The 25,782-nt window shown below is 34.1% G+C and overlaps 10 protein-coding genes across 10 annotated transcripts; 4 read left to right on the forward strand and 6 right to left on the reverse strand.

Annotated features, from left to right (window-relative positions):
- Positions 1-323: 323 nt before the first annotated feature.
- Positions 324-3,650, forward strand: SMC6 (DNA repair protein SMC6; the record flags this gene model as incomplete). The annotated part of the gene is made up of 1 exon (XM_003672305.1): positions 324-3,650. The coding sequence occupies one exon, from the start codon at positions 324-326 to the stop codon at positions 3,648-3,650; it is 3,327 nt and encodes a 1,108-aa protein (XP_003672353.1).
- A 252-nt stretch (positions 3,651-3,902) lies between these two features.
- Positions 3,903-7,901, reverse strand: IKI3 (Elongator subunit IKI3; the record flags this gene model as incomplete). The annotated part of the gene is made up of 1 exon (XM_003672306.1): positions 3,903-7,901. The coding sequence occupies one exon, from the start codon at positions 7,899-7,901 to the stop codon at positions 3,903-3,905; it is 3,999 nt and encodes a 1,332-aa protein (XP_003672354.1).
- A 307-nt stretch (positions 7,902-8,208) lies between these two features.
- Positions 8,209-8,610, reverse strand: SWC7 (Swc7p; the record flags this gene model as incomplete). The annotated part of the gene is made up of 1 exon (XM_003672307.1): positions 8,209-8,610. The coding sequence occupies one exon, from the start codon at positions 8,608-8,610 to the stop codon at positions 8,209-8,211; it is 402 nt and encodes a 133-aa protein (XP_003672355.1).
- Positions 8,611-8,900: 290 nt separating this feature from the next.
- VAC14 (Vac14p) lies at positions 8,901-11,710 on the forward strand (the record flags this gene model as incomplete). Its single annotated transcript, XM_003672308.1, has 2 exons — positions 8,901-8,904; positions 9,021-11,710. The coding sequence occupies 2 exons, from the start codon at positions 8,901-8,903 to the stop codon at positions 11,708-11,710; spliced, it is 2,694 nt and encodes an 897-aa protein (XP_003672356.1).
- Positions 11,711-11,872: 162 nt separating this feature from the next.
- Positions 11,873-13,138, reverse strand: REH1 (Reh1p; the record flags this gene model as incomplete). Its single annotated transcript, XM_003672309.1, has 1 exon — positions 11,873-13,138. One exon carries the CDS (start codon positions 13,136-13,138, stop codon positions 11,873-11,875), a length of 1,266 nt encoding a protein of 421 aa, XP_003672357.1.
- A 369-nt stretch (positions 13,139-13,507) lies between these two features.
- TSR1 (small subunit rRNA maturation protein TSR1) lies at positions 13,508-16,117 on the reverse strand (the record flags this gene model as incomplete). Its single annotated transcript, XM_003672310.1, has 1 exon — positions 13,508-16,117. One exon carries the CDS (start codon positions 16,115-16,117, stop codon positions 13,508-13,510), a length of 2,610 nt encoding a protein of 869 aa, XP_003672358.1.
- Positions 16,118-18,245: 2,128 nt separating this feature from the next.
- STE23 (metalloendopeptidase) lies at positions 18,246-21,245 on the reverse strand (the record flags this gene model as incomplete). The annotated part of the gene is made up of 1 exon (XM_003672311.1): positions 18,246-21,245. The coding sequence occupies one exon, from the start codon at positions 21,243-21,245 to the stop codon at positions 18,246-18,248; it is 3,000 nt and encodes a 999-aa protein (XP_003672359.1).
- A 507-nt stretch (positions 21,246-21,752) lies between these two features.
- Positions 21,753-22,016, forward strand: ECM19 (Ecm19p; the record flags this gene model as incomplete). Its single annotated transcript, XM_003672312.1, has 1 exon — positions 21,753-22,016. The coding sequence occupies one exon, from the start codon at positions 21,753-21,755 to the stop codon at positions 22,014-22,016; it is 264 nt and encodes an 87-aa protein (XP_003672360.1).
- Positions 22,017-22,577: 561 nt separating this feature from the next.
- On the forward strand, positions 22,578-23,252 carry CCW14 (Ccw14p; the record flags this gene model as incomplete). The annotated part of the gene is made up of 1 exon (XM_003672313.1): positions 22,578-23,252. One exon carries the CDS (start codon positions 22,578-22,580, stop codon positions 23,250-23,252), a length of 675 nt encoding a protein of 224 aa, XP_003672361.1.
- A 241-nt stretch (positions 23,253-23,493) lies between these two features.
- Positions 23,494-25,293, reverse strand: ART10 (Art10p; the record flags this gene model as incomplete). The annotated part of the gene is made up of 1 exon (XM_003672314.1): positions 23,494-25,293. One exon carries the CDS (start codon positions 25,291-25,293, stop codon positions 23,494-23,496), a length of 1,800 nt encoding a protein of 599 aa, XP_003672362.1.
- Positions 25,294-25,782: the final 489 nt, after the last annotated feature.

Consider the following 25,782-nt stretch of genomic DNA (forward strand, 5'->3'; position numbering starts at 1 on the left):
AAATCATTCCGTTGCTCAGCTATCAATTCACTAGAATGACTGTAGAAATCTGCCCTTTTCAAGTAAACAAGACGCCAAAGTAAATGAATATTTGATGTCTTTTGAATGTTTTTTTTTAGTTTCGCGTCACGAATTGACAAATAAGAGATCCTACTAAGAGAAGACAATTCCTAATCCATCACATAAAGAACAAACATTAGTCTGTTTAACAGGTCGTGAAAACGTGATCTCCTGTCAGGAACCAATAGAGCAAAACATATTTTGGATATCGGCTGTTTTAGTACGTTTTATTAGTTCAAAGATAATCCTATAATCAAAAAAGGATGACTGATATGGTATCACCTTCTAAGAGAAGCGTAGAAGAGGTGGACAATGATTTATTAGCACTAGCAGCAGAACAAAACCATGTCCATAATGAACAACAGAAGAAGAAAAGAAGACGTCAATATGCTCCTATGACTCAATATAATACAAATTCTGCTGCCACTCAATCCGCTTCGGTAAATTCCGACAGTAATAGTAGGAAGGATGATTTACCTTGTGGTTACATTAAGAAAGTTATTCTAAGAAATTTCATGTGTCATGAACATTTCGAATTGGATTTGGGTCCTCGTTTGAATTTCATTGTTGGTAATAATGGTAGTGGTAAGAGTGCAGTTTTAACTGCCATCACTATCGGGCTGGGTGCTAAGGCAAGTGATACTAATAGAGGGAATGCTATGAAGGATTTGATTAGAGAAGGTTGTTATTCGGCTAAAGTTACATTAGTGTTGGATAATAGTCATGCTGGTCCTTATAATCATGGTACCTTTGGAGATGAAATTATCATCGAGAGAACTCTTAGAATGGAATCCGCTCCAACCTATAGTTTAAGAACTGAAAATGGTAAAGAAGTAAGTAATAAGAAAAAAGACGTTCAAACTGTAGTGGATTTCTTTTGTGTTCCAGTTAGTAACCCAATGTGTTTCTTGTCTCAAGATGCTGCTAGATCGTTTTTAACTGCTAGTACTTCCCATGATAAATATAATCATTTCATGAAGGGGACACTATTACAAGAAATCCGCGATAGTTTAAATAATGCACAAGATATTCAAGCAGATGTGGTTCAAAATATGGCTTTCCATTATGATAATATTGCCATTTTAAAAAATGAATATGAAGAATCTAAAAAACTTTTAAGAGAATTAAATCAAACTTCTAATTTGGCTCAAAGGAAAAGATTATTGCAGGGGAAATCTCTTTGGATCGATGTTGATAAAAATCATGAAATTTATTCCAAATTAGAAAATGAAGTTACACTCAATGAAAAGAAAATTACTGAAACTATGGAAAAGATTAAGATGAGGAAGGCTAAAATAGATAGATATACAGCAGATCAAAAATCCGTAGAAGAAGAAACGGCATCTAAAGTTGTCCTGGTCGGTGAAAAGGATGAAGCTCATCAAGCTGTTCGGGATCAATTAAGAGCAGTTAGAAGTGAGTTCGACAAAGAAAAGGAAAACCAGAAAGAAGCAGAAAACGGGATTAGCGAATGTAAAAGAAGAATCGAGACTTTAAACAGAACAATAGAACATTTGGAACAAGAATTGGAAAAGCAAATGGGTGGTGACAGAGGGAAAATGAAGGAAGAACTTGCTCAATTACAAGCTGAAAACGAACAACTAAGGGATAAGGTAGAAAACATATCAAATGAATTATTGGAAATGCAGGATAAAGAACGTACAATTGCTGCCGAACGTCAGCAAGATCTACGAACCATAGAACATAACATTCAAAGCAAAAGAAACGAATTACAAAAGATTGCACAAGGTAACAATAGTTTTTTGACCAATTTTGATCAAAATATGGACCGTTTATTACTTCAAATAAAACAAAGATCAGGTGAATTCTCATCAATACCCTTAGGCCCCTTGGGATCTTTTGTAAGTGTAAAGGCTGGTTTTGAAAAATGGTCGCGGTCCATCCAAAGTGCGATTTCAGGGACCCTAGGCTCATTTGTTGTTTCTAATCAAAAGGATGCTTCCATACTGCGTAATATGATTAAGAACTGTGGCATAAAGGCTAATATCCCAATTATCACCTATAAACTTAAACATTTCGATTATTCCCAAGGTAAAGCTCAAACTAATTACCCGACAATATCCGATGCTTTGGAATACTCTAATCCCTCGGTAGAATTTGTTTTCGTTGATCATAACAGAATTGAAAAAGTTATCTTGATCGAAGATAAAGATGAAGCAAGATCTATACTAAAATCAAAACCTCATAACGTCAGTATGGCACTTTCATTTAGAGACCAAAGTTCAGGATTTCAACTGATTGGTGGTAGCCGTCTAGATACTGTTTATTATCAACCAAAAATGAAATTAAAGGTTGGATCTTCTTCTGATGATGGTGCTTCATATATTAAGGATTTGATAACTCAAGAAACTGAAGAACTTCAAAATACTAGAGACCGCTATGAACGACAAATAAATCAGATACGTTCAGAATATTCAGGTATGGAAAAAATATCGCGCGAACAAAAGGCTCAAATGCAAAGAAATAGATCCAGGATAAATAAATTGAAGATAAATGTTGGCAAAGCAGTGGATACAGGTATCTTAACGACGAAAATTAATGAACGTAAAAGTCAAGAACAAGCAATTATCGGTTATGAGGCAGCAATAAATGAATTAGAGATAAAGATAAGAGAAATTGCAGCAACTGCAGAACCTTTGAAAGAACATTATGATAAAACGAAAAATGAATTCAATGAGCTTCAAGCTACATTAGGACAGTTGAGGGATGATTATAACACATATAGTGCAAAGATTGAAGCTTGCAAAGATGACATTAAACATTATGAAGATAAAAAACTTTCATATGAAAAAACTATCGAACATCTCAATTCAAATATCATAGCAACGAGGGATGGTATTCAGAAGATAACAGACAGTGCCAATGAACTTTGTACACGTGAACAACTAGAAGGCATGGACCTTCCGGAAGATCAGCAAGCTATAAAAAATGAACTTGGGAGGATATCTCAGCAGATACAAAGAGCTGAAAAGAATATAGGGTTTTCTCACGACAAAGTTGTCGATTTATTTGAAAAAAGTAGAGATAAATATAAAGATGCTGAGAAAAAATTTGGTTCCGTTGATAGAGCTCTTAGACAACTTCAACATTCAATTGAAGTTCGTTCTCAAAACTACACTAATATTCAGAACAATACATGTCTTGAAGCTGATTTAGATTTTAGAGCGTCTTTAAAAGTTAGAAAATTTACAGGTAATTTAACTTTCCAGATTGCAGAAAGGAAATTAGACATGCTGATATTGACGGCAAATGATGAAAAGGCTAGAAATGTCGATACGTTATCTGGTGGCGAAAAATCCTTCTCACAATTAGCTTTATTACTTGCAACATGGAAACCAATGCGTTCTAGAATCATTGCTCTTGATGAATTTGATGTCTTTATGGACCAAGTTAACAGAAGAATTGGTACTACATTGGTGGTAAAGAAATTAAAGGATTTATTAAGAACTCAAACTATCATTATTACTCCGCAGGACATTGGAAAAATTGCGAATGTTGATAGTGAAGGTGTTAATATACATAGAATGAGAGATCCTCAAAGGCAAAATAATTCAAACTTCTACGTGTAATGATGGACGTTGTATTTATTATGCTCATTAGATAGTTTACCAGAATATTTATTCTTTATAGACAGACTTATATATAGAAAAAATAATAAAGCACTGAATTTTAATGTTAGAAATTTTAACTAAAGAATAGAAATAGAAAATATGGAAAAAATGAAATATTGATTGTAAACGTGTACACAGTAGAAAGTGGCCATATTTTTGAAATCCAAAGGTGTTTAAAAAAGGTTAGTTAGGCATTGTGATATTATCAATTTAGAAATCAATGACCTTGTTGGTTGGGAAATCTTCAATCAGTGGAACAGGTATTTCAGGAACATGATAGACTTCTCCATCGTCGTTAATTCTTTCTCTATCCTTCTCGCTAATTGAATATATTTCCTCAACATGTGTCTTTAGCAAATCTAAAACGTCCAAAAAATTCTTTTGGATTTGGTATGCTTGTTCTCTCATATTTCGTCTACATAGCCCATCTATCAATTTGATAGCATCAGGTCTTGTTTGGTTTAATCTATCTAATAATCTACCAATAGACTGGACAAGATATTCTTCTTCATAAATAGTACCTTTCTTACCACGAGCTCTTTTACGTTCTTCACGACGTCTATTCTTTGCAGTACGTCTTGAAGCACCTGTCTTGGCAGTACCACTTGTTTTGCCTGTATATCTAGTGAAAAAAGATTCCTTGGTAGACGTTTCAGAGGGAGCAATAGAAACATCGTCAGCTTGTTCAGTTTCTTGTCCATAAAATGCATAAGGATCTTCTTCTTTCTTAGTACGCAACTCTCTCAATCTCTTCAACTGAGAATTAACTTGGCCCTTACAATCTGCCAATAATTCTGCAACAACACCAAATCCTTCACCTAACCCTGGATCAACAATTTTTTCAATCAACTCTGATTTATTATTGGTTACAGCAATCAAGCAAGCTGTATCATATTTATAAGCTTTGCAGTAAAGAGTCATTGCTTCTTCAATATCCTTCAAGAATTCTAATTGAATTTCAGCTGCATCAACATATTTATGTTCGAAAGTTAAAGAGGAAACCAAATCTTCGGACACAGTTTTGACTTGGTCGGGAAATTCCTCGACGGCAATATATAATGCTTCTCTCCATTTCTTGCCCAAAACATAAGAATCCATAGCATCTTTATATTCAGTCAGCATTTCATAGATGATACCAGCTTCAACGTAATCTTGCTTTGAGGCAAGATGCTTAGCGAAGCGACCATATATAATATTTTGTTTCTTAGATTCGTACTTGAAGATAGATAAAGCATGTTTGTATAGTTCATGGACTTCAACATAGTCAATAATTTCTTCAGAAACCTCATCGCGTGCCTTTTCACTTTCAGTCAAGTGTTCTAGAGCATTTTCATATTTCTTTAAATAATCGTCAATTAAGAATTGACGACGAAGTGGCTCATTATCTTGCAAGGTTTGTAAGAACGGAAGATATTCACGTGGATCCATTTGAGATTTTTGAGCCACCAGTAATGCTAATTTAACATCATATAATGATAAAGCTGCTTTATAGACAACATTAACGTCTTGTAAGAAACATAAGTACGTAGCACATGAATCTTTTTCTTCTTTATCTTCAACAGACGCAATTAATTTCAAAGCTTCTTCCAAATTTTGTGGTCTTTGAGATGCGTAGGCAGTAATAATAGTTTGAATATACTTTTTCTTGTATATTTCATTACTTAGAAGAACTTCAAGGACAGCGTTACAGATTTTATTCACTTTAGAAGTGGATGGATCGAACATTTTTTTCTTCATGTATTGTTGCATTTCTGTCAATGGAGCAGCTGCAGTTTCAAATGAATCGGCAATCCCAGATTTGATGGTTTCTTTGTACTTTGTTTGAGTAACGTCATCTTCACCTAAGCAGGAGATAAATAGGTTCAAATAATCCACCTTTTCCAACTGGTTGATAAATAATTCTAAGTTATCGAAGAAAAGATCTGGAGCATAATCGTAAAGAATATCCAGATTGACCCTATGTGTTCTACAATGCATAAAAGCTTCTTTGTAATGTTTCAGTAAGATGTTCTTACGAACTTCAGATAAGACCATAATTCTTGGATATATTGTTTCTAAATTACCACGAGGAGCTTGTAGAATAACAGCAGCCTTCGAAGGTATGACAGAAACTAGTACAGAACCTCTTTCAATTGTACGAACTCTTTCATCTTCGACATCATTTTCAACAATAGGAAGTGGTTCGAAGTGAGTAGATGTCAAATGAACGAATTGTAAGTTATGTTGGGCAGTAGTAAACAATAGTAGATTATCTGTAATTTCCAGTGATGTTACTGCAGAGACTAATTGAACTTGGTTCGCAAAAAGTTTACCATTACTTGTGAGACCAAATGCAACTAATTCAGAACTTTCTGACTCCCAACCTCCATCTGGATTAGCTACTTGGTTATGAACTCTCTTAACTCTGAAGTCGCGTACTAATTGAGGAAATTTAGTGATTTGGTTCAATTGACCTTCAGCGTCTAGTTGGACAACAGTTCCATCTCTTGTTTCATAGACTAGGTGATTGTAATTAAAATCGTTTCTAAGAAGGACAATCTTATCATAAACTTCAACAACGTTTAATACTATTGGTTGAGTGACATCTTGAACATCAATTAGAGCAACACGAGATAAATTATCAGTATCTAGTAAAACACCTACTATGCTATCATTCATGAAGGCTACTTGACGTAAAGAATCAAACTCTGTTGCGAAATTTGATTTAGGGAAACTACATGCGATTGTTGGATGTTTTCCCTTTTTCATATCTTCGAAGTTGGAAACGTTAGCAAATATTAACGCATCTTTGTTCAATGCGACAAATATTTCATTCGATAGATTGCAGGCTACATCGATAACATTTTCGGAAGTTTCAAAATCTCTGAAATAGATTGGAGGTGGAACATTAGCAATTGCTAATGGTGTGATGTTCACTGTATTACCATCAATGACTAAAGATGTACCATTATCAAATGGTTCCAAAGTTGGACCTTGAGCAGTCTTGTAAGTGAAGTCCACAATATTTAAAAAATTATCATTACCATACATTAAAGTGAAATCCCTTTCTGGATGCCATTTAGCAAATTGGATATCTTTGGAATATACCTCCTGTTTCAAATACCAGTGATAATTCTTGACGGTCCAAAGTTGAATAGTGTCTCTTAATACGATCGCCAAAACTTCAGAGTTACAGTTCCAAACCAACCCCTTCACTTCCTCGTCTAATGGTAATCTTGTATTAAATTCCCCATGTCTTAAACCATTTCTCTCGAAAAAGATTAAATCTAATGAGTTTTCTTCTGCTAAATGTGTTTTACGCTGTATTGATGCAATTAAAGAGCCCTGTGGTTTCCAACTTACGTTATATTCCATACCAGTCACTGGTTCAGATGCACTGTCCAATTGACCTTCACGTGTAAATACTCTTAGAGCTCTTCTTTCGATAGTTTTGGTACTATCATCAGGATCTTCCACAGTTTCAATGGTGGATATGACGAAATATTCACAATCACCTCTCCAAGATATTGTCACTTCACGATTATCTAATGTAGTAATAGCACCAGTATCAACCATGTATGGCATTGTAGGATCTCGCAATTGATTACCGACTAACCCAGAAGCCTTTAAACTTGCCAAAGCGTCTCTTTCCATAGCACGGGTACCTTTACCTCTAAATTGAGTTTCCTTCTTACCCCAACCGACAGTAACATGTTTGGACATTTTCAAATCATCGGCTTCTAAATTATATTCTGAGATTGGTTCATATAGTTTACTCAATAAAACCACATTACGATCTGCTGTAACTAAAGCTAATGTTTCTTCATCATACGACCATTCAGCCGCATCAATCCCATTATCTATGGACCCAACAATTTCCACCGTAGTTTCTAATGGAACATAATTGACTGGATCATAAGTGGCTGTAATGATATCACCTTGTTTAAATACAAAAACCAATTGATTTATTTCTCCGAAATGTTTAAAATTTAATAAAGTATCGTTGAAAGTTTCAATATTGAATGATGCTAATACATTTTTGGATCCATCTTTCATAAATTGTTGGACTTCAATGGTACCAACTTCTGAGGCACTAAGGACACATGTAATACTGTCTGATAGAGTATCAAATACACTATCGATTAATTCAAATTCTAATTCGGAATCTTCGGTGCTCGCAGTGGCTACTGGTCTTAGCCTACCCTTATTTAAAGTGATTAAGTTACGCATTCTGAGGCAGGTTTTAAGCTCACTTGACTTTGTATCTTTGAGAACTTTTCCAGAATATCGGTTTATGTGTACTATGTACTTTCTTCACGAAAAAATATGACTATTAACTTTTTAAACAAACCCGGTCGATAATATCTGATTTAGATGCATTACATTCATTTCATTAATAATACTGATATTATTTCAGTTCCAATTTTTTTTTCATTCCAATTTCATGGAAGGATTTCTTCGGGAATTGATATCGCGTTGTACGGCACACTAAAAGGCTGGGCGGGTATACAAAGTGATGGGTGATGATGAATGGAGATCAATTCTGGTACTGGTCCTTTAATTGCTGTTCTAGTTTGGGTAGTTCTTCCTGTTGTATTTCATTGAGCCTCTTATCGTAATAGAAATTGGCCAGGGAAGCTACTGTAATTGGTATATTAGCATACTGTTCTTCCAGTGGCGAGGAAGATGTTGCTCCGAATCCGGATTGAAATATGTCATGGACCATTGCTTGTAATGTCCTTCTCGTCATACTGGACAATTCTGGACAATATAATTTCACTAGTTTGTGACTGTTGAATTGTTGTAATACCTCATTGTCTATGATTGGGTCTTGTAACAGTGTCTGCAGGTTTAGCGACTTATCTTTGTGAGAAAGAACCTGCTGTCTTTGCAGGATAATCTGTAGGAGTAAAAGTATAACATTCGATGGGTAACTCATTTTTGGTTGTCGTTTTGCACTTAGGAGTAGAGCTGGTATTATCAGAGTTGCCCTTTGTAGTTCAATCTGAGGTTTAATCGATGTTGTTGATGTAGTTGACTTAACTTGTAGATCTGTTTTGTTTGTTTGTTGTCTGTTTCTTATTTAGCGGGTACGGTAGATTTACATAGAGTTTAGTATGCATATATAACAACAATGGATAGAATAAACTGGCAGAAGTCCAACTGTCACTCTGAGAACTATTATTCAACTAAAAAGCAAGCCAGTTTAACTTGCAAAACTAATTATAAATGGGTATGCAATTTATGCTCTCTACGTTTCCTTCTGTTTGATTCAACTGTTTCTTACTAACGCTCTTTCCCTTGTCGACGTACCTATCACAATAAACGATACACCAATTTTAAAAACAGATAAATCAATCATTAAAGGTTTAAATGATAAACTCTACGAGAAAAGGAAATCTACAGCCCTTGAACTTGAAGAATTAGTTAAGCAATGCCTCATTGATGGTGATTACGATAGAATTGATAAAATCATTGGTGAATTATGCAGAGATTACGCTTACGCACTACATCAACCAATGTCAAGAAATGCAGGTCTTATGGGATTGGCTGCATCAGCAATTGCATTAGGTGTCAATGATGTCGGTAGATATTTGAGAAGTATATTACCTCCCGTTTTAGCATGTTTTGGAGATCAAAATGATCAAGTAAGGTTTTATGCGTGTGAAAGTTTGTACAATATTGCCAAGATTGCAAAAGGTGAAATATTACCGTATTTCAATGAAATATTCGATGTCTTATGCAAAATAAGCGCAGATACTGAAAATTCTGTCAGGGGAGCTGCTGAATTATTAGATAGATTGATTAAAGATATTGTGGCAGAAAGGGCTTCCAGTTATATTAGTATTGTCAATAATGATCCTCACGACGTTCCTTCCGCAATAACTGCTGATCCTTTATCTGGAAATGTGTATCAAGAACAGTATGAACAAAATGATGCACTGGCATTTTCTTTACAAAAATTTATTCCACTTTTATCAGAGAGAATATATGCAATTAACCCTGATACTAGGGTATTTCTTATAAACTGGTTAAATGTGCTTCTTAATATACCTGGCTTAGAGTTAATAACGTATCTACCTTCATTTTTAGGAGGTCTATTTTCCTTCTTGGGTGACTCTCACAAAGATGTAAGAACAATGACACATTCTTTAATGGATGTTTTACTACATGAAGTCCAAGAAATATCTAAGTTACAAATTGAAAGGAGAATAAAACAACAACAGGAAATTGAAGAGAGGAATAAAATGTTAGAACAAAAGAAAGAAACAAAGAAAAATGATGGAACTTTGATTGCGGAGAAGAAAAAATCACTGCTCAATGCTTTCGAAGAGCTTTCGAACGATAATATAAGCCAAATAAAAACTCCAAATGAAACTCCAAATTTTTCCCAAGATGAATTTTCAAAACATGAAATTATTCAAGAGCAGCAGCAATTACAACCTCTAGTGCATGATGGAGAAGAATATATTCCCGGTCAAGATATTCAAATCTCTTTCCCAGAAATAATATCTATCCTTGTAAACAATCTAGCTTCTTCAGAGACAGAAGTTCAATTGATTGCAATGCATTGGATAGATGTGATACTGGATCTATCTCCAGATGATTTCATTCCATTTCTTTCTCACATTTTGTCTGTGCTCTTGAAGTTACTAAGTGATTCTGATCCAGATATTAATCAATTAGCCCATAATCTCAATAGACAATTTCTTCAATTATCTGGAGATTATAACCCATCCCAACCTGGGTCGCAACATGAGATCCCATATGGAACAATTGTTAATACGTTAACTTTACAATTCTTCGATGGGAAAGTTGAAGCAAAAATCGCATATTTAGAATGGTTACAATTAATATATCGAAAGGTTCCTGGACAGATTATTGATCATAATGATAGTATGTTCTTAACTTTGTTGAAATCATTATCAAGTAATCATGCTACATTGATCGCAAAGGCGTTAGATCTTTTACAAAGCCTTTGTTCCAATTCTAATGATGATTACTTAAGAAAGTTTTTGGAAGATTTCTTAAAACTATTGAAAAAAGATCCAAAACTTTTGAAAAATGGTGCAAATTATATAATGCGACAGATTTGTGTGAAACTATCTCCTGAAAGTGTTTACAAAACAATATCATCGATATTAAATTCATATGATGACGTCATTTTCGTCCGTATGGTAATTCAAATATTAAGTAATATATTAATTACTTCCCCTGAGATGTATTACTTGAGAGTTAAATTAAGACAAGGGGATGATAGACCTTTTTTTAACACATTATTCAAATCATGGTGTTACAATTCAGTATCAATAATTGCATTATGTTTGGTTTCTGAATCCTATGAGCTGGCATATTCCGTATTACAAATATATGCAAATTATGAAGTCAAAATTAATGATTTGGTCCAATTAGACATGTTGGTTCAATTATTTGAATCTCCAATATTTACCAGGATGAGATTACAACTGTTAGAACAACAAAAGTATCCATACCTATACAAATGTTTGTATGGTATATTAATGATCTTACCACAGACGAAAGCTTTTGAAATATTAAATAGGAGGTTGAGTAGTGCAAATATTTGGGCTTCACAACCTTATTCTGGACCAAGTTCAAATATGAATATCCACAGTAGCAGGAGCATCTCAAATTCAACTGCAGGACTGAATTCGTCAAGTACATCGGAAACTTCGTCTCAGCGAATCGTGAGTCAGAACAAACTGTATTATCAAGAATTACAAGAACATTTCAAAACTATCATCGAACAAGAGCAATCAGCCATGCATCAGAATCTAATGAAGGAATCAGATTGGCCCCTTTTAGGAACGTATTTAGATACTCCTGAAGAACGTACTTTCCCTTCAATTGTTCCATCAAGAAATATAACGGCAGACCTTGGGAATGCTGTAGCTGCTGAACAATCTATAGAACAACCTATGGATAATAGTTCTATAATCTATCACCCTTCCGATTCGGCTAAAGGTTCTTTGAGAACAATCGCAAGTAAATTTACACCAAGAAATGGTGAGCATCAATAATGAAATAAAAGCTAATGTAGAGAAGATATATATTTTTAGTAAGTCACCCCTGCGAACTGTGTTACCTATATAATCTACATATAATGACACATCGTTTTTATTCACTATTCAGTTTAAATAATAATTACGGAATATATGCAATTGTAGACCAAAACCTGGCGTTCACTGCAACAACTCGTCTCTGAAATGTTCTTGAAAGTTACCACGTTTGACTTCTTTACGAATTCTTTCATTGGTAGCTCTTTTTTCAAGCTGTTGCATTTTTTTCATACCAGATTTATACTGTTTTTCTGTCACACCACTCACCATTCGTTTATCAGCAGCTGTCACAGCATTTCTTGCTTCACGTCTTTCAGTTGTAGGCAGGTTTTGTCTGTAATATCTTTGACCTGATCTATGTCCTAATCTCGCACCAGTTGGTAGAGTAAGTTCTAATCCACTTTCGTCAACAGACACGGTTGTATAGTTCGAATTAATATCATTGACGGCTGGTTCAACGACAGAATCATCCTCTGGTTCAGACGCAGTGGCATCGAAATGGATCTGTTTCCTGGATTCCTTTTTTCCTGTTAGGTTTTCAGATGATTCATCTAAGGAACTAAAGTCATAATATGGTGCGAACAACTCTCTTTCCTCCCTTGTTTCGTAAGGCATTCTACAATGACGTTTTGCGCCCATGTGGTCCCTTATACTGGATAAACTGGTCCCCTCAAAGTTACAACATAGACAACGCTTGTCAATAACGATAGTATCAATTAAAAACTCTAACAATGATTTCAGATTAATCAAATAACTTCTTTCTGGAATATATAACCCATGTTTATGAAACATATGCTTAACATTTCTTTCAATTTCTTTACTATCGATACCACAATAGATACATTCGGTAGGCTTAGGTCTTCTAAACCCTTCTACTGAGCGTAATTCTGATAATTCATCTTCGCTAGTTGCATCTTCGAAGTTAGAGTCACTAGTAAATGCATATTCTGAAACAGTATCTTCACCATAATCTGTATTAGTTATTTCTGTACCTATAGACAAATCTGACATCAATGATCCAGCAGCTGAAATAGTCTTGTGTAAATCATTCGATCTGACAGCATTAGCAGCGATTTTTTGTCCACTTTCGTCATAATCTGGCATCGGGATATGAGAAATCTTGTGGGCTCTATGAGGAGCAGTCTTTCTTTCATGATGTGAAGGTAAAGGTTTCAAAACAGCAAAGCCAAACTCATCAACTTTATGTTGTTCCAATTCTGATAAATGTAACTTTTCAGCAAACTCTTCTGAGCCAACGGGTGGCAGTTGCGCCACTCTTCTCTTCAAGTTATATCTATGCCATTCTGTTTTCATGTGATACCTTTGTAGATCACTTGATTTGAACTGGATTAGACAGGAATTACATGTAAAGATAGGTGAGTCCATCATTAATCTTCTAATACTTTATTTTTACTTGCTTGATAGATAATATTTCGGTTACAAAGATTACGAAACGTTACTGTGAAATACAATATATATCTAGTATTTTTCACTTATTCTGTTTATTAAATAGCAAAATCGGATCTCGATATAATCGGCGCCAGAGAATCATCCGTACTACACGACGACAGTAAATATATTTGTAGAAAATATAATAAATAATAACTGAGAGGTGGCATTTAATTATAGGTTAATATAGTTTTATTACTTTGGATTGTCCCCCCCCCTTGTAATCACGATCAATATACTGTACATAATGATTCATTTCATTGATTATATATGCTACTATAAAAGACATAGTAAAGGTATTTAAGGAACTCATAGTGAAGACCAAGGTAGCGAAGTTTTTGGCCACATACGTTTATATAGAGACATTGCCACGACATCTTGAGCAGACAGTTTACCGTCAAAGTTAACCTTGAAGTAACCATGAGTACCCAGACTTTCCTTAATGAAACCAGATCTACCAGTTTTTGTAAACAATGGGATGGACTTGAACCACTCAACATCTTCTGCTCTAAAGAACATGTAACGGACCGTGACAACATTCTTGTGAAATCTAAATGGATGACCCGTTAGAATAGCTCTCTTGGCTAGAACTCTTGTATGGTCTGCATTCATGAAAGTGCCGTGTCCTATTAGTTCAATTCCCTTAACATCGGTTTCGGATGGTTTGAAGAAAATAGCAGGGGATTGAGTAAAGTCAACTGGGGCAATACAAGTAGCAATGGAAAATGTATCTGGATGCAAAAATCTATCAAATTTGTGAACGTTATTCGGACTATTTGAATCACCGGAGAAAAGTGGCTGTATTGTGTACCTTCTAACACCATATTGCACAACAATTGGTTCCTTTGATGGAACAGGTTTTTCATATTCTTCCCATCTTTCTATTGAGAAATTAACCATGGCGTTCTTATGTTCGTGTGATAATAGACCATAAACAGCCAGTAACTTCTGCTTTGGATCAACAATTTTCTCCAATAGGAATTTAGGGAAATTAATGAATAATCTAATACGATCACCAGCAGTAACTTCAACTTGAGCTTTTGTTTCTTTTAGAACTCTATTACGGGTGTTTTTATAGTTTCCTATTCTCAAAAGACGTTTCCATTCTGATGGTGCATGTGGGTCCTTCTCGTCAACATTCCAAATACAATTGTATAAGTTCTTCAAACCTCTGTATCTCTTCAGGCGTTCAATGGCTGATTCGTTTGGATTTAATTCTATTTCATCAGGGAATTCACGATCTTCTTTTTCCATTGCCATGTATTCTTGTAGTTGACGTTCTTCTTCTTCTGGAGATAAATCAACAAAATTATCAGCATGATCCTCTTCATCTTCTTCCATGTTCATGTCATTATTAGCATCATCCATATTTTGTTCATAATCATACAGCGTTCCGTTATTTTCATTTCCTGCTAGGGCTTTCTGGAAATCATGCTCTTCAGTATCTTCATCATCGCTAACATTTACTACATCATCCACATACCATTTGGCTTGGTAATCGGAAGTACCCTTTGGAACTTTGACTTTCTTTTCCTTTTGTTCTCTTCCTGGTAAGAACCCATGATCATCGTATCTTGCAGCCTTTAAATCGTCATATGCAAAGTCATCATCTTCATCTGACCATTGTTCCATTTCTAAATCTTCTGGTGCGTAGTCGTCAAGGTCGTCTCTGTTATTACTTGGGTGGAATTCATTTTGAAGTTCAGAAGTCAATTCTGCAATCACGTCTTCGTCGTTATTTTTCTTTGTAGTTTTCTTCTCTCTACGAGAAGTTTTGATTCTTTCAATTTTTGAAAGTTGGAAATCCCCTAAATCTGGAATATGAACTAACCTATCTGCTTGGAATCCTACACCACGGACTTCACCTTCTATCACCAAACTTCCATGTTCCTGACTGATTTCTACAAAATCGACTTGGTCGGCAATCAAATATCCTCTGTTGTCCCTCCATTGAACGTTACGTGGTAATTTCTGACATATAGTTCTTAAAACATTCAAAGAGTCTGACGATTTTTCCAAATTATAAAGACGATCTTCACTTGGGAAGAAATGCTTAAAATAACTTTCCAAAGATTGTTTAACATCCAATTGAAATTTTTCCTTTTCATGAACTTTAGACAAGTTAGAAACGACACCGATGTATGATGAGATACCTTGCAATTCCAAAGCACGAATAATTTGTTCACCAAATTCCGTATCCACTTCTGAAGTTCCACTTAATCCAAAAACAACAAAATCTGCCACTTTAGCACAATCTAAAATGTTCAAAAAGTTACTCATATCTGGGATAATAAATTCCAAGTTACATTTAAATTTTGGAATCTTAAACTTTGTAATACTTGGAGTATTAGTATTATCGTTTTGGTCAATAGGGTCAATACCAATGTCTGCAGAAATCAGGATTTGTTTAACAATTTCGTTAGCATAAACATCAGAAGTCAATGGAATGACAGTAATGATCTTATGAGCACCATTTAGTCCGTCAAATAATTTTCTTATTTCCAAAGAGTCAAAAATTTTCTTATCCCTTAACTGTTTTGCCATATTTTTACGTTGTAATTTTGAAACTGTTTTCAATGTCTTATTATTGGCAATTTCCTTCTCGACTTTACCTTTATAAACTCTTTTTAAAGCACCTTTGGAAGAATGCTTAGATTTGAACGCCTTGTGGCCGTTCTTAACCGATGACCTGTGGGAATGACCAGCCATTATTACTAACTTTGACTTGACTTTGTTAAGTAATGTATAGCACTTTTCGTATCTGTAATATGATTCCTCAATTTTAAATGTTTTAAAATTTATCTTTTGCGATGAGATGCCATCTCTTTCAGTACTGTTATTATTGTCTTTAATTTTTTTCATATTGATTTCAAGATGTCGAAAAATTTTCATTAAAGCCAGATTCAAGACTGTAAACATCCATACATGGAATTATTGATGTAACATCCGTGCATTTGGTCTTTTTTTATTTCAATTCTCCTGAAAGTTGGATAGATTTTCATTCAGTGAATTTTCGTTTCCTTCCAGCCAAAGGAGACCCGAAAGAACTTTCCGGGCGGAGTGAATTGATGGACTTGGGCTTAGGTTCAACAATCTAGGAAGCAGACTACCCAGGGAGAGTTACCGTGTTCCTACCTAGAGTTGGGCAGAACCTAGCGGACAGACCTCCTGGGAGATGTTCCCTTCTAGTATAAGCAAGGTCATATTATGAATATAGTGTATATATCAAACAAGAGATAATTTCTGCAAATAGCAACGAATAACCGTATACAAGAGACTATAGATTAATGTATGTGCAGCTGTGAACTAATGAAATTATGAATTCCTGAATTCCTGAATTGAATATAAGAGACAATTGAAATAGACGCATAAGTTAAAGACAGATTGAGATCCACTCGAATATGCTAAATGAACTTCCAGATACTTTCAAGTGACATGAAAGGAAAGACGTGTTAATGGATGCTATATATGAAATGAATAACATGGAAAGGTCTCTAAGATAATAACGTTTATCAAAGATAAGATGAATATTTTGAAGTACGAGGCACTATGCAGCGGGAGATCGAGAAAGCAAGAAATATTATTAATAGTACGGAACGTATATTTGAACTGAGAATTCATACCTGAAAGGCGCAACTTGAAGATGACTATGTAGTACATGAACTATGAAGTTGCATATATATTTGAAAGTATCAGGAACTATAAGAAATAAATTCGACAACTTTTGAAAAAATGGCATTATTTACTAACAAATGTATAATGAATTGATGATTAATTCGATTATTATTCATAAATTTTAACCGATAGCATACAAAATGGCTCACGAAAACGTCTGGTTCTCCCACCCAAGAAGATACGGTAAAGGTTCTCGTCAATGTCGTGTCTGTTCTTCCCACACTGGTTTGGTTAGAAAGTACGACTTAAACATCTGTCGTCAATGTTTCAGAGAAAGAGCTAACGACATTGGTTTCTACAAGTACAGATAAACAAATCTTATTAATGAATTTTTGATTCAAAATTTCCATTTTTATTTTTGTCTACCTTCTACAAATTATAGTACCGATTTCGAATAAAACTTCGTGTATTATTTTAATATAGATTAGTCTATTCTAATAAATTACTCATTAACAATAGTTTTCTAGTTAGTTTTACTGTCATTTCTTTGTCATAGCTCGCATAATTTAGGATGTAAAAACGACCACTTCGTGAAAAGACCTAATAATCATTTTTCTATACTATCTAAGAAATGTTACCCGGTGGATCCAAATAAAATCCAACTCGGGAAAACTAAAGGAAAATTTTCAAAGAGCCCACCGAACAGTATAATCTTCAAATAATAACTATAAAAGGAAGTTCGAGATGATATTGTTTCAGTAACTTTTGTTTGGTTTATTTTTATTCTAAATTGTTAATTTTTACCTTTTTTGTTTATTTTTTAAGAAAACTGAATCAATAATGCACGGGAACATGCCACAGTTGGCTGAATCTGTCTTCTAACAGTTGCTAATTGCCAGTGTTTCAAATATAATTGAAATACGAGTACCCAAGAATAATTTAATTCATTATATTTTGGACAGGATAGGAAGTCCGTTGTCTGTGTTATCTTTACGAAGATTGATAGACTTGGGATGTCGTCTGATAGTCTACATTTTATTTCTTCTGTATTTTATTTTTATTTAATGATACTTGTGTATAGTAGCTGTAAAAATTCCAAATTATCCGAATGCTATGAATTATTGGGTTGGCCTGTGTTTTTCTAGCAGGGTATAGTAGACCTACAAAATAGGAAACAAATACGCAAACTCAATTTTTTCAATGGATTTCTTTAGTAAGGTCAGTGCTACTAATTCAGATTAAATAATTGAACGGAACTATAGAACGTAGGCGGTAAACAACAGTCTTATGTTAAATACTTTACGGTTAGTGTAAGTCATTATTGAGAGCAAAATGCATGTTTATTTGTGTGCTGCAAAATAATGAGTTTCTATATCATAAATAACATCGTGTTATAGGTTTTTGTTATAAATTACATTACGGGCTTATAAACTTATATTGACGGTTTATATATTTCGAATTTCTTTACAGGTTGACGTAATGGAGCAACCAATAATTTGGATTTGAATGATCCAATATTTTCAATCAACTCACCACTTGGGTATAATTTCTCAGCATCAATCTTGTTATCTTTCGTCAAATGAGATTTCAAATGAACTATTAATCGTGATGAATCTTCATTCATGATATATTTCTCATAAAATTCAATAATTTGTTGTTTAGTTAATTCTTCTACTAATTTAGCCTTCTTCACACGATGCATGAAATTATAGTCTCCTAAATAAATGGCAGAACTATACCTTATACTTTCCTCATTCATATTTTTGAATTTCTGGGTCAAACTTTTACAAAGAGCGTCTTTATGTTTCGTGAAATCTTCATCTGACATTCCATTTAATAAATCACCAAATTTCTTATAAAATTCGTCAATTCTCCATTCCAAATAAGGTGTTGATTTTTCAGATTGAACTAAGATACGAATATTTGCAGTACCATGATTATTTAAAGTGGAGCTAAAAACGACATAACCTAGTTGTTCTTTAGTTCTTAAAGTATCAAAACATGGTTCATGAAGCATTTGAGCAAATAGACCACAAATTGCAGATAATTCTTCTGAATAAATATCAACTTGAATGACATGTTGAATACATGAATTTACATTTTTTCTATCTTTCAATAAAGTTTCATATCTATATGTTTTATTTTTAGGTAATAAATATGATCTTAATTTTTCATTTTCATATTGTGAATTAGTTAAATTTTCCTTTGATGACATTAATAAATCGATTAAAGATTCGATTTCGATGGCTTCGTCATATTTCAAATTACCATGAACAAAACATTCAAAAAATAATTCATCAAAGATGAAGGGGATAAATGAATTCAATTGGTCTAGAGTTAATTTATTCATCATATTTAATTTTTCTTCAGGTAACCATGTTTTTTCATTAATTAAAGCATTATATAATGAAGACATTTGAGAATATGGGACTTCATACATGGAATTTTTTAAATGTTGAATAGTCTTATCTTTAAAGATTTGAAATCTTTCTGAAGTTGGCTTAAAATCTTTAATACCTTGTAAGAATCTCGTCAATAAGATAATTAGTTTATCATTAAATCCTGATAATGAAATATCTAGACCTTGATTTGTTTTAGAAAGTGAAACATGTAAATTAGCACAAGATGCATCATATTGTAAATCCTTTAATGAATCATTAACCATTTGCACGTATAAAGTGGTCAACATGCTATTTAAAAGAGTGGAATGAGTATGAGGTAATTTGAAAGATATCTTTATGTAACCTCTTGGTTGCCAAAATCTATCATCCTTTTTATACCAAAGCTTACCCATTGAAGTATCTTTCAATAATAATGGTTCTTCTAATGGGATTATATCGGATTCATTCTTCGGTTTATCCACATGGAAATTATCAGCAATGAATTCATTTGGACGCGGTAAATGGAAATTTGGATTTAATCCAGGTGTTTTAATTTTATTGATTAGATCCACTGAATAATCTTCTAATTTATATTTGGTACCATACCATTTCTCCTTAGAATCAGTTTCTAAATTTTTTGAAATTAAAGTTATACGAGAATTTGAGTAAATCATTTCAGACAGATATTTTTCCACTAATTCGGGTTCATATTTATTGAAAAGACCAGTACTTAAAATATTTCCCACTGGAATATATTCCTTTTCAAGTAATTTTGATAATGAAGATACTGTAGATGATGGATTGCCCTTTTGTTTAAATTTAAAATTTGCATTAGCTATATTTTGTAATTCTAAGTAAATCCATTTTTGAGGTAATGAATTTTTTAACATTTCAATATATTGGAAAGCCAATAATATGACTTGTTCATAATTTTTTAATCCATTTTCAGTTAAATCGATATCAATTGAAAAAAATGCGTTACCACGTGAAACAGTATGACCACCTGCAGATAATTCATTTGCCCAACCAAGAGTTTTCAAATGAGATAATAATGAACCATTACCCTCATGACCAATTAAATGACTTAAGATATGAGGAATTTTTGACTCCCAATGAGTTTCATAATCAGGTACTACGAATGAAACTTCTAATTTTCTTAATTCTTTAACAGGCTCGACGGACACAATCTTTGTTAATTGATCATCATTTAGGATTTTCGAGTCATAGAATGGTAGTTCTTTATCTATATTCTTAACGTCTTTAAAGAAAGATTGAACATAATCAGATAATGTATCTAGATCTTCTCTACCAATGATACACAATTTCATCAAATTTGCTGAATAATTCGCATTATAAAATTTCAACAATTCATCTCTCACGTTAACATTTTTTGATTCAGGAATAATTTTCAATGTCTCTAGATTCCCCGTAGAGAATTTATGATAAGGATGATCCAATAAACTTAAAGATTTATCCAATTGATAAATTCTCCACATATCACTTTGTAAGTTTTTTTTATTTTCACTATCAACAGCATTAATTTCCTTATCAGTGGATCCTATATTAAACAATGGACAAGAGAAGAACCCAGAGAATCTATCCAATGCACCTTTAAGATGTTCGTAATTGATTTCAAAGAAATAATTTGTATTTTGAGATCCAGTGTATGCATTTGAATGACCACCATGCTTACTTAAGAAACTTGAATAATCATTTTCATCGGGGAATTTTTCAGAACCCATGAATAAAAGATGTTCACAAAAATGTGCTAATCCAGGTAATGATTCAGGATCTTCGAATGCACCGATGTTTACGTCTAGTGAGGCAGCAGCTTTATCAGTTGTTGGATCTGAGATTAATAGGGCTTTCAATTTGTTTGGTAATTCGATGAAACGATATGATCTGTCATCTAAGTCTGGTTTTTGGAAGTCTTGGTTTAGAATGGTATAATTTTTGTTTGACATTATGGATCTTGTTATTATAGATTTGTTTTTTGAGAATAATCTTGTTGTGTTTTTTAGTAGGATTGAGGAAAATAAAGTTAAACTCATAAATACTATGATGAGTAACGAACGATTGAATTGAGCAATTGTGTGTGTGGTGCGTTTGTTCAGTGTTTTTTTGACTGTCTATGGCGGACGACTATAGTTCAATGGATGTAAGTTACACGCAGTGATTGATGAATAGATGTGTAGGTCCCGGGGTTCAAGTGCAAGTGCCAATGAGGACAGTTTATAATTCTATAAAAGGATGGCGTTTTTATGTATATTACATTTTTTGTCGAAAGGAATTGGGAGAGAAAGAACAGCAGTGTCCGTTAATTTTATAGGAAGTACACCACCACGCGTACTTACTTTATCAAATCATTCTTTAAAGGGACCGATAGATACATAGATACATAGACACATACGTTGAAATACTAAACTGTTCCTTATGGTATAAACACATCTATTAGGGATACTCTCCATAGAATACGAAGGGATATAACTCAGAGGAGACATATAAACGCCGTCAGTAACGCAATATACAATAACTACAAGGGAACAACACGATAGAAGATGGCACGTTTAAGAGGATTTGATGTTTTAACTGTTGCTGTAGTGAGTGCAGCGAGTGTCTACATGGGTATAAACTTCTTCCAACCCATTGTACTGCAACAACTAGACAAGAACGGTGGTCTAAGACCAGACATTGATGTGGATACTCTCAAACAATTGCAAGTGCCCACTACTGAAAGATCCAACCAGGACGCTCAACGTATTTTGAAAGAGGATGAACAAGACCTCGTTAGGGGTTTGGAACCAAGCCCTAGGGAGAAATGAGGGCATGTTGTTGTACATGCCCTAGGACATGTATCCAAGGGTTTGAAGGGTTTGAAGGGTTTGAAATCGTGTAAATAAAATAACCCTAATTTAAAAGGGTAGAAGAAATCGATGTATCTATTTTTAGCAGAGCCAGGTGGCCATGCCATGCTGCAAACAGTGAACTGCCACTGGGTCTAGAACTGCAACTGTTGCCATCGCGGTGTGCAGTTTGACGTCGTAGGTACGTATGTAAAAAAAGAAACAACGGATATGGGGGGGTGGACGGGGTGTCTGGGTCTACAATCGAGGTTGCTTTTATTTCTTTCGTCCTTCGAGAAATTTGAAATTTGAAATTTTGTTTGTTTTGTTTTGTTTTGTTTGTTTGTTTCCATACAAGTACATATGTGTGTTTTGTAGTTATTAATACTTTCTTCTATATATTGTATTAGTTAGGCCCTTCTTTATACATAAACAACGGTTTATATAATATACTTCTTCTCAAACAAGATATCAAGTATACCATCATACCAGATACCCACTTACCTGATCCCGACTATCGCTAAAATATACAAACAAACCATGCGTACCTCTGCCATCTTTTCCACTATCGTCTCCTTGGTCTTCCTAGCCAAGGAAGCCGTGGCTACTCCTCCAGCTTGTGTCTTAGCTTGTGTCGCTCAAGTCACTAAGCAATCTTCAACATGTGACAGCATGAATCAAATCGACTGTCTATGTTCTAACGAAGGTTCTGCCATCCAAGATTGTATTAACACCATTTGTGCTGGAGATTTGAAGTCAGCCGCCTTATCCGCCTTTGAAAATTCATGTAAGGAACAAGGTGCTGCTGTATCTAGTGCTAGTGCTAGTGCTAGTGCTAGCGCAAGTGCTTCTGCTACTTCTTCATCTTCTTCCTCTTCTTCTACCAAGGCCTCCTCTACTGTCTCTTCTTCTTCCTCTAAGGCTTCTTCTACTGAAGTTTCATCTTCCTCTGTTTCTTCTACAAAGGCTTCAGGAGCCCCATCCTCATCTTCCCAAGCTCAATCCACTACATCTACCACTCAAGCTCCATCTTCCTCTTCTTCCTCTATTGTGGCTTCATCTTCCACCATCGTTTCAGTCTCATCTACATCTACATCTACTCAAGCTACTGCTACTTCTTCTTCCATCTCAGTCATCGAATCTGAAGGTGCTGCTGCCAATTTATTAGCTTCTTCTAATATCGCAATCGCCGCTATCGCTGCTTTCTTATTATAAGACAAAATATGAAATCATACATAAAATATTATATCATAGATATATATAAATCATTTGATATGATAAGTAAGAATAAATAAATTTAATACTAAAAAGGAAAATACTACAATGTGTCCTATATTGTATTCTTTGTCTGTTTAATCGTCCGTTTAGTATGTAGTACCACAACATCTTACACATGTAAAAAAATATAGCCTATAAAAAAAATTGTATCGTGTGACATCCCATAGAGACCATATCTTCATGATGTCCTCTTTGATTGACTTTCTTTCTTCGAAAAAATACTTTTACTAGTACCCTTAGAAGGAGGAGGACTAGTCGGACTCTCTGAATACCCTGGAGGTGGAACGTATCTAGGTAATGCCTCCACTTCCCCATAAATATTATCAACAATAGACATACCATTACCATTATTACTACCACTATTTATTCTGCTACCACGATTATTATTTCTTGTTTGACAAAATATTTGCATCGGCGATATTATCACTTCAGATTGTCTACCAGTCTTGCTATCACTGCTACTACTAATACTACTAATACCACCATTACTAATAATTTCCCAATCGATTAATAATTGGAATGAAAATTCTCTCTTAATAGTACATGTCTTAAAACTATAAAGCCTATTCCCACGATGTTTATAATCTTCTTCATTGAAATATAACCTTTGTAAACTTGGTATATCTTTTAGTTTTAATTCACATTCAAACGTATAATAATAAGAAGCACTATTACTACTTTTACTAATCTTCTCCTTACTAACAAAACTCATTTCATTAATATCAAATATCGTATTTTCAGTATTACTATTATTAGTGAAATCAAACTCCATCAACCTTAAAGATGAAAAATTCTCATTCCCAACACCTTGTGATAAATAAGTAACTACCTCCAAAAGATTCAATTGGAATTTCAAAGGTTTAATCCCTCCCCTCTTACCAGGATTTTTATCATTCTTCAAAAAATTAATAACATTAACAGCATTATCATCCCGTGTCTTAATCATCAAAAAAATACTATCAAACTTATTACAACCAGATTTAAACAATGGATCATTCCTATACACTTGTTGAATTTCATTACTTCGTACTTCAACCCATAAATTACTATCTCCATCAGGTAACCCAATCTTATAAGTAGATTTATATACGTGTTTCCGCCCATCATGCGTTTGATTAGTTAGTGAAAGACCTAACATGGATAATATTAAATCATTATCCACATTGGTCCTCATGCCATCTTCAGTTCCTGATAATGTGACATCGATAGATGACGGTACTGTTCTTTGTGACGGTGACGATACTTCTTGTTTTCTCTTTTCATTGGCATATCCACCGCTTGTACTATTTAACGTTGGTAAATTCGATGAAGATGATGTAGTGGACGATGACGTAACGGGCGGAGACAATAACGACGATGGTGAAGATACGATCGGATCAGGTATGAATTCAAACGGATGATACTCTCTTAAAAATTTATCAAATGGTCTAAACCAATTAGGTGCCTTCCCTAATTCAATTTGTACTTGAACATTATATAATATCTTCCCCATGGAATAATAATAAAGATCTAAGTTATCAATCTTATTGAATTCTTTCCAATCCATATTGAAAGTAGGCGGCATGAAATTCTTATTACTTTTAACGAAGACGGTATCTGATGGTCTATGGTTTTTCAAACATCGTGGTTTCCTAGGCATCTTGGGGAAAATGAAATGATACGAATATTCCCCCGGTTTGATCTTGAATGGTTTTGACGAACCTTCTAATGCATCCCATACATTATCAGGGGGGAATACACGAACTTCGTTGTCAACTAGCATGTGGAAGGAACGATGTTCTTGAAAACTTGGTGTCATCATATATTCTTGATCAAATTTTGTCATGGTCTCAATGTAGCCTCTCATTATTACAGTGATTTTTTTCACTGGTAAAGATTTGGCAATGTTTAAGGTTATGGTGCCATTGATTTCATCATTAGAACTATAGAATTGTCCATTTAATGGAGGTGCCAATACAATTGATATCTTGGGTGCCATAATGATGATTTTCGTTCAGTAATTTTTTTCTCTTAATTATGTAATAATGACAATATATAGTCAAAATTGGATATAGGTGACGGACGTATAATATAAAAAATCTTAAACACAATGTTCAGCAGAGACAGATACAGATACAAATACCAATGTGGTGTTCTTAGGATGGAGGTTTTTTGACAGTTTTTCCATCCATAAGCGTAATATTTCACGTAACGTTTATCAAAACAGGGTGCTTATCATTAAAGATTATTTGCTCATTGGTATTTATTGTTCCTTTAATTATGTTCTAGTAGACTGCGCCGAAGTGTAGAAGGTTTAAGGGCTAATTTCAATATTTCTAATTATTTATTTCAGAAAACAAGACCTCGGGAAAGGGAAATTTTCTGAATCCTGACCTCATCCAGATAATTTTTCTCTTTCTGGCGATAAAATACTGTTAGTAGGGTTTACTTGGAAATAATTGTTAGGGTATATTTATTTTGGCACCAA

Source organism: Naumovozyma dairenensis, chromosome 10 (assembly GCF_000227115.2).
Source record: "Naumovozyma dairenensis CBS 421 chromosome 10, complete genome".
Taxonomy (NCBI): Eukaryota; Fungi; Ascomycota; class Saccharomycetes; order Saccharomycetales; family Saccharomycetaceae; genus Naumovozyma; species Naumovozyma dairenensis.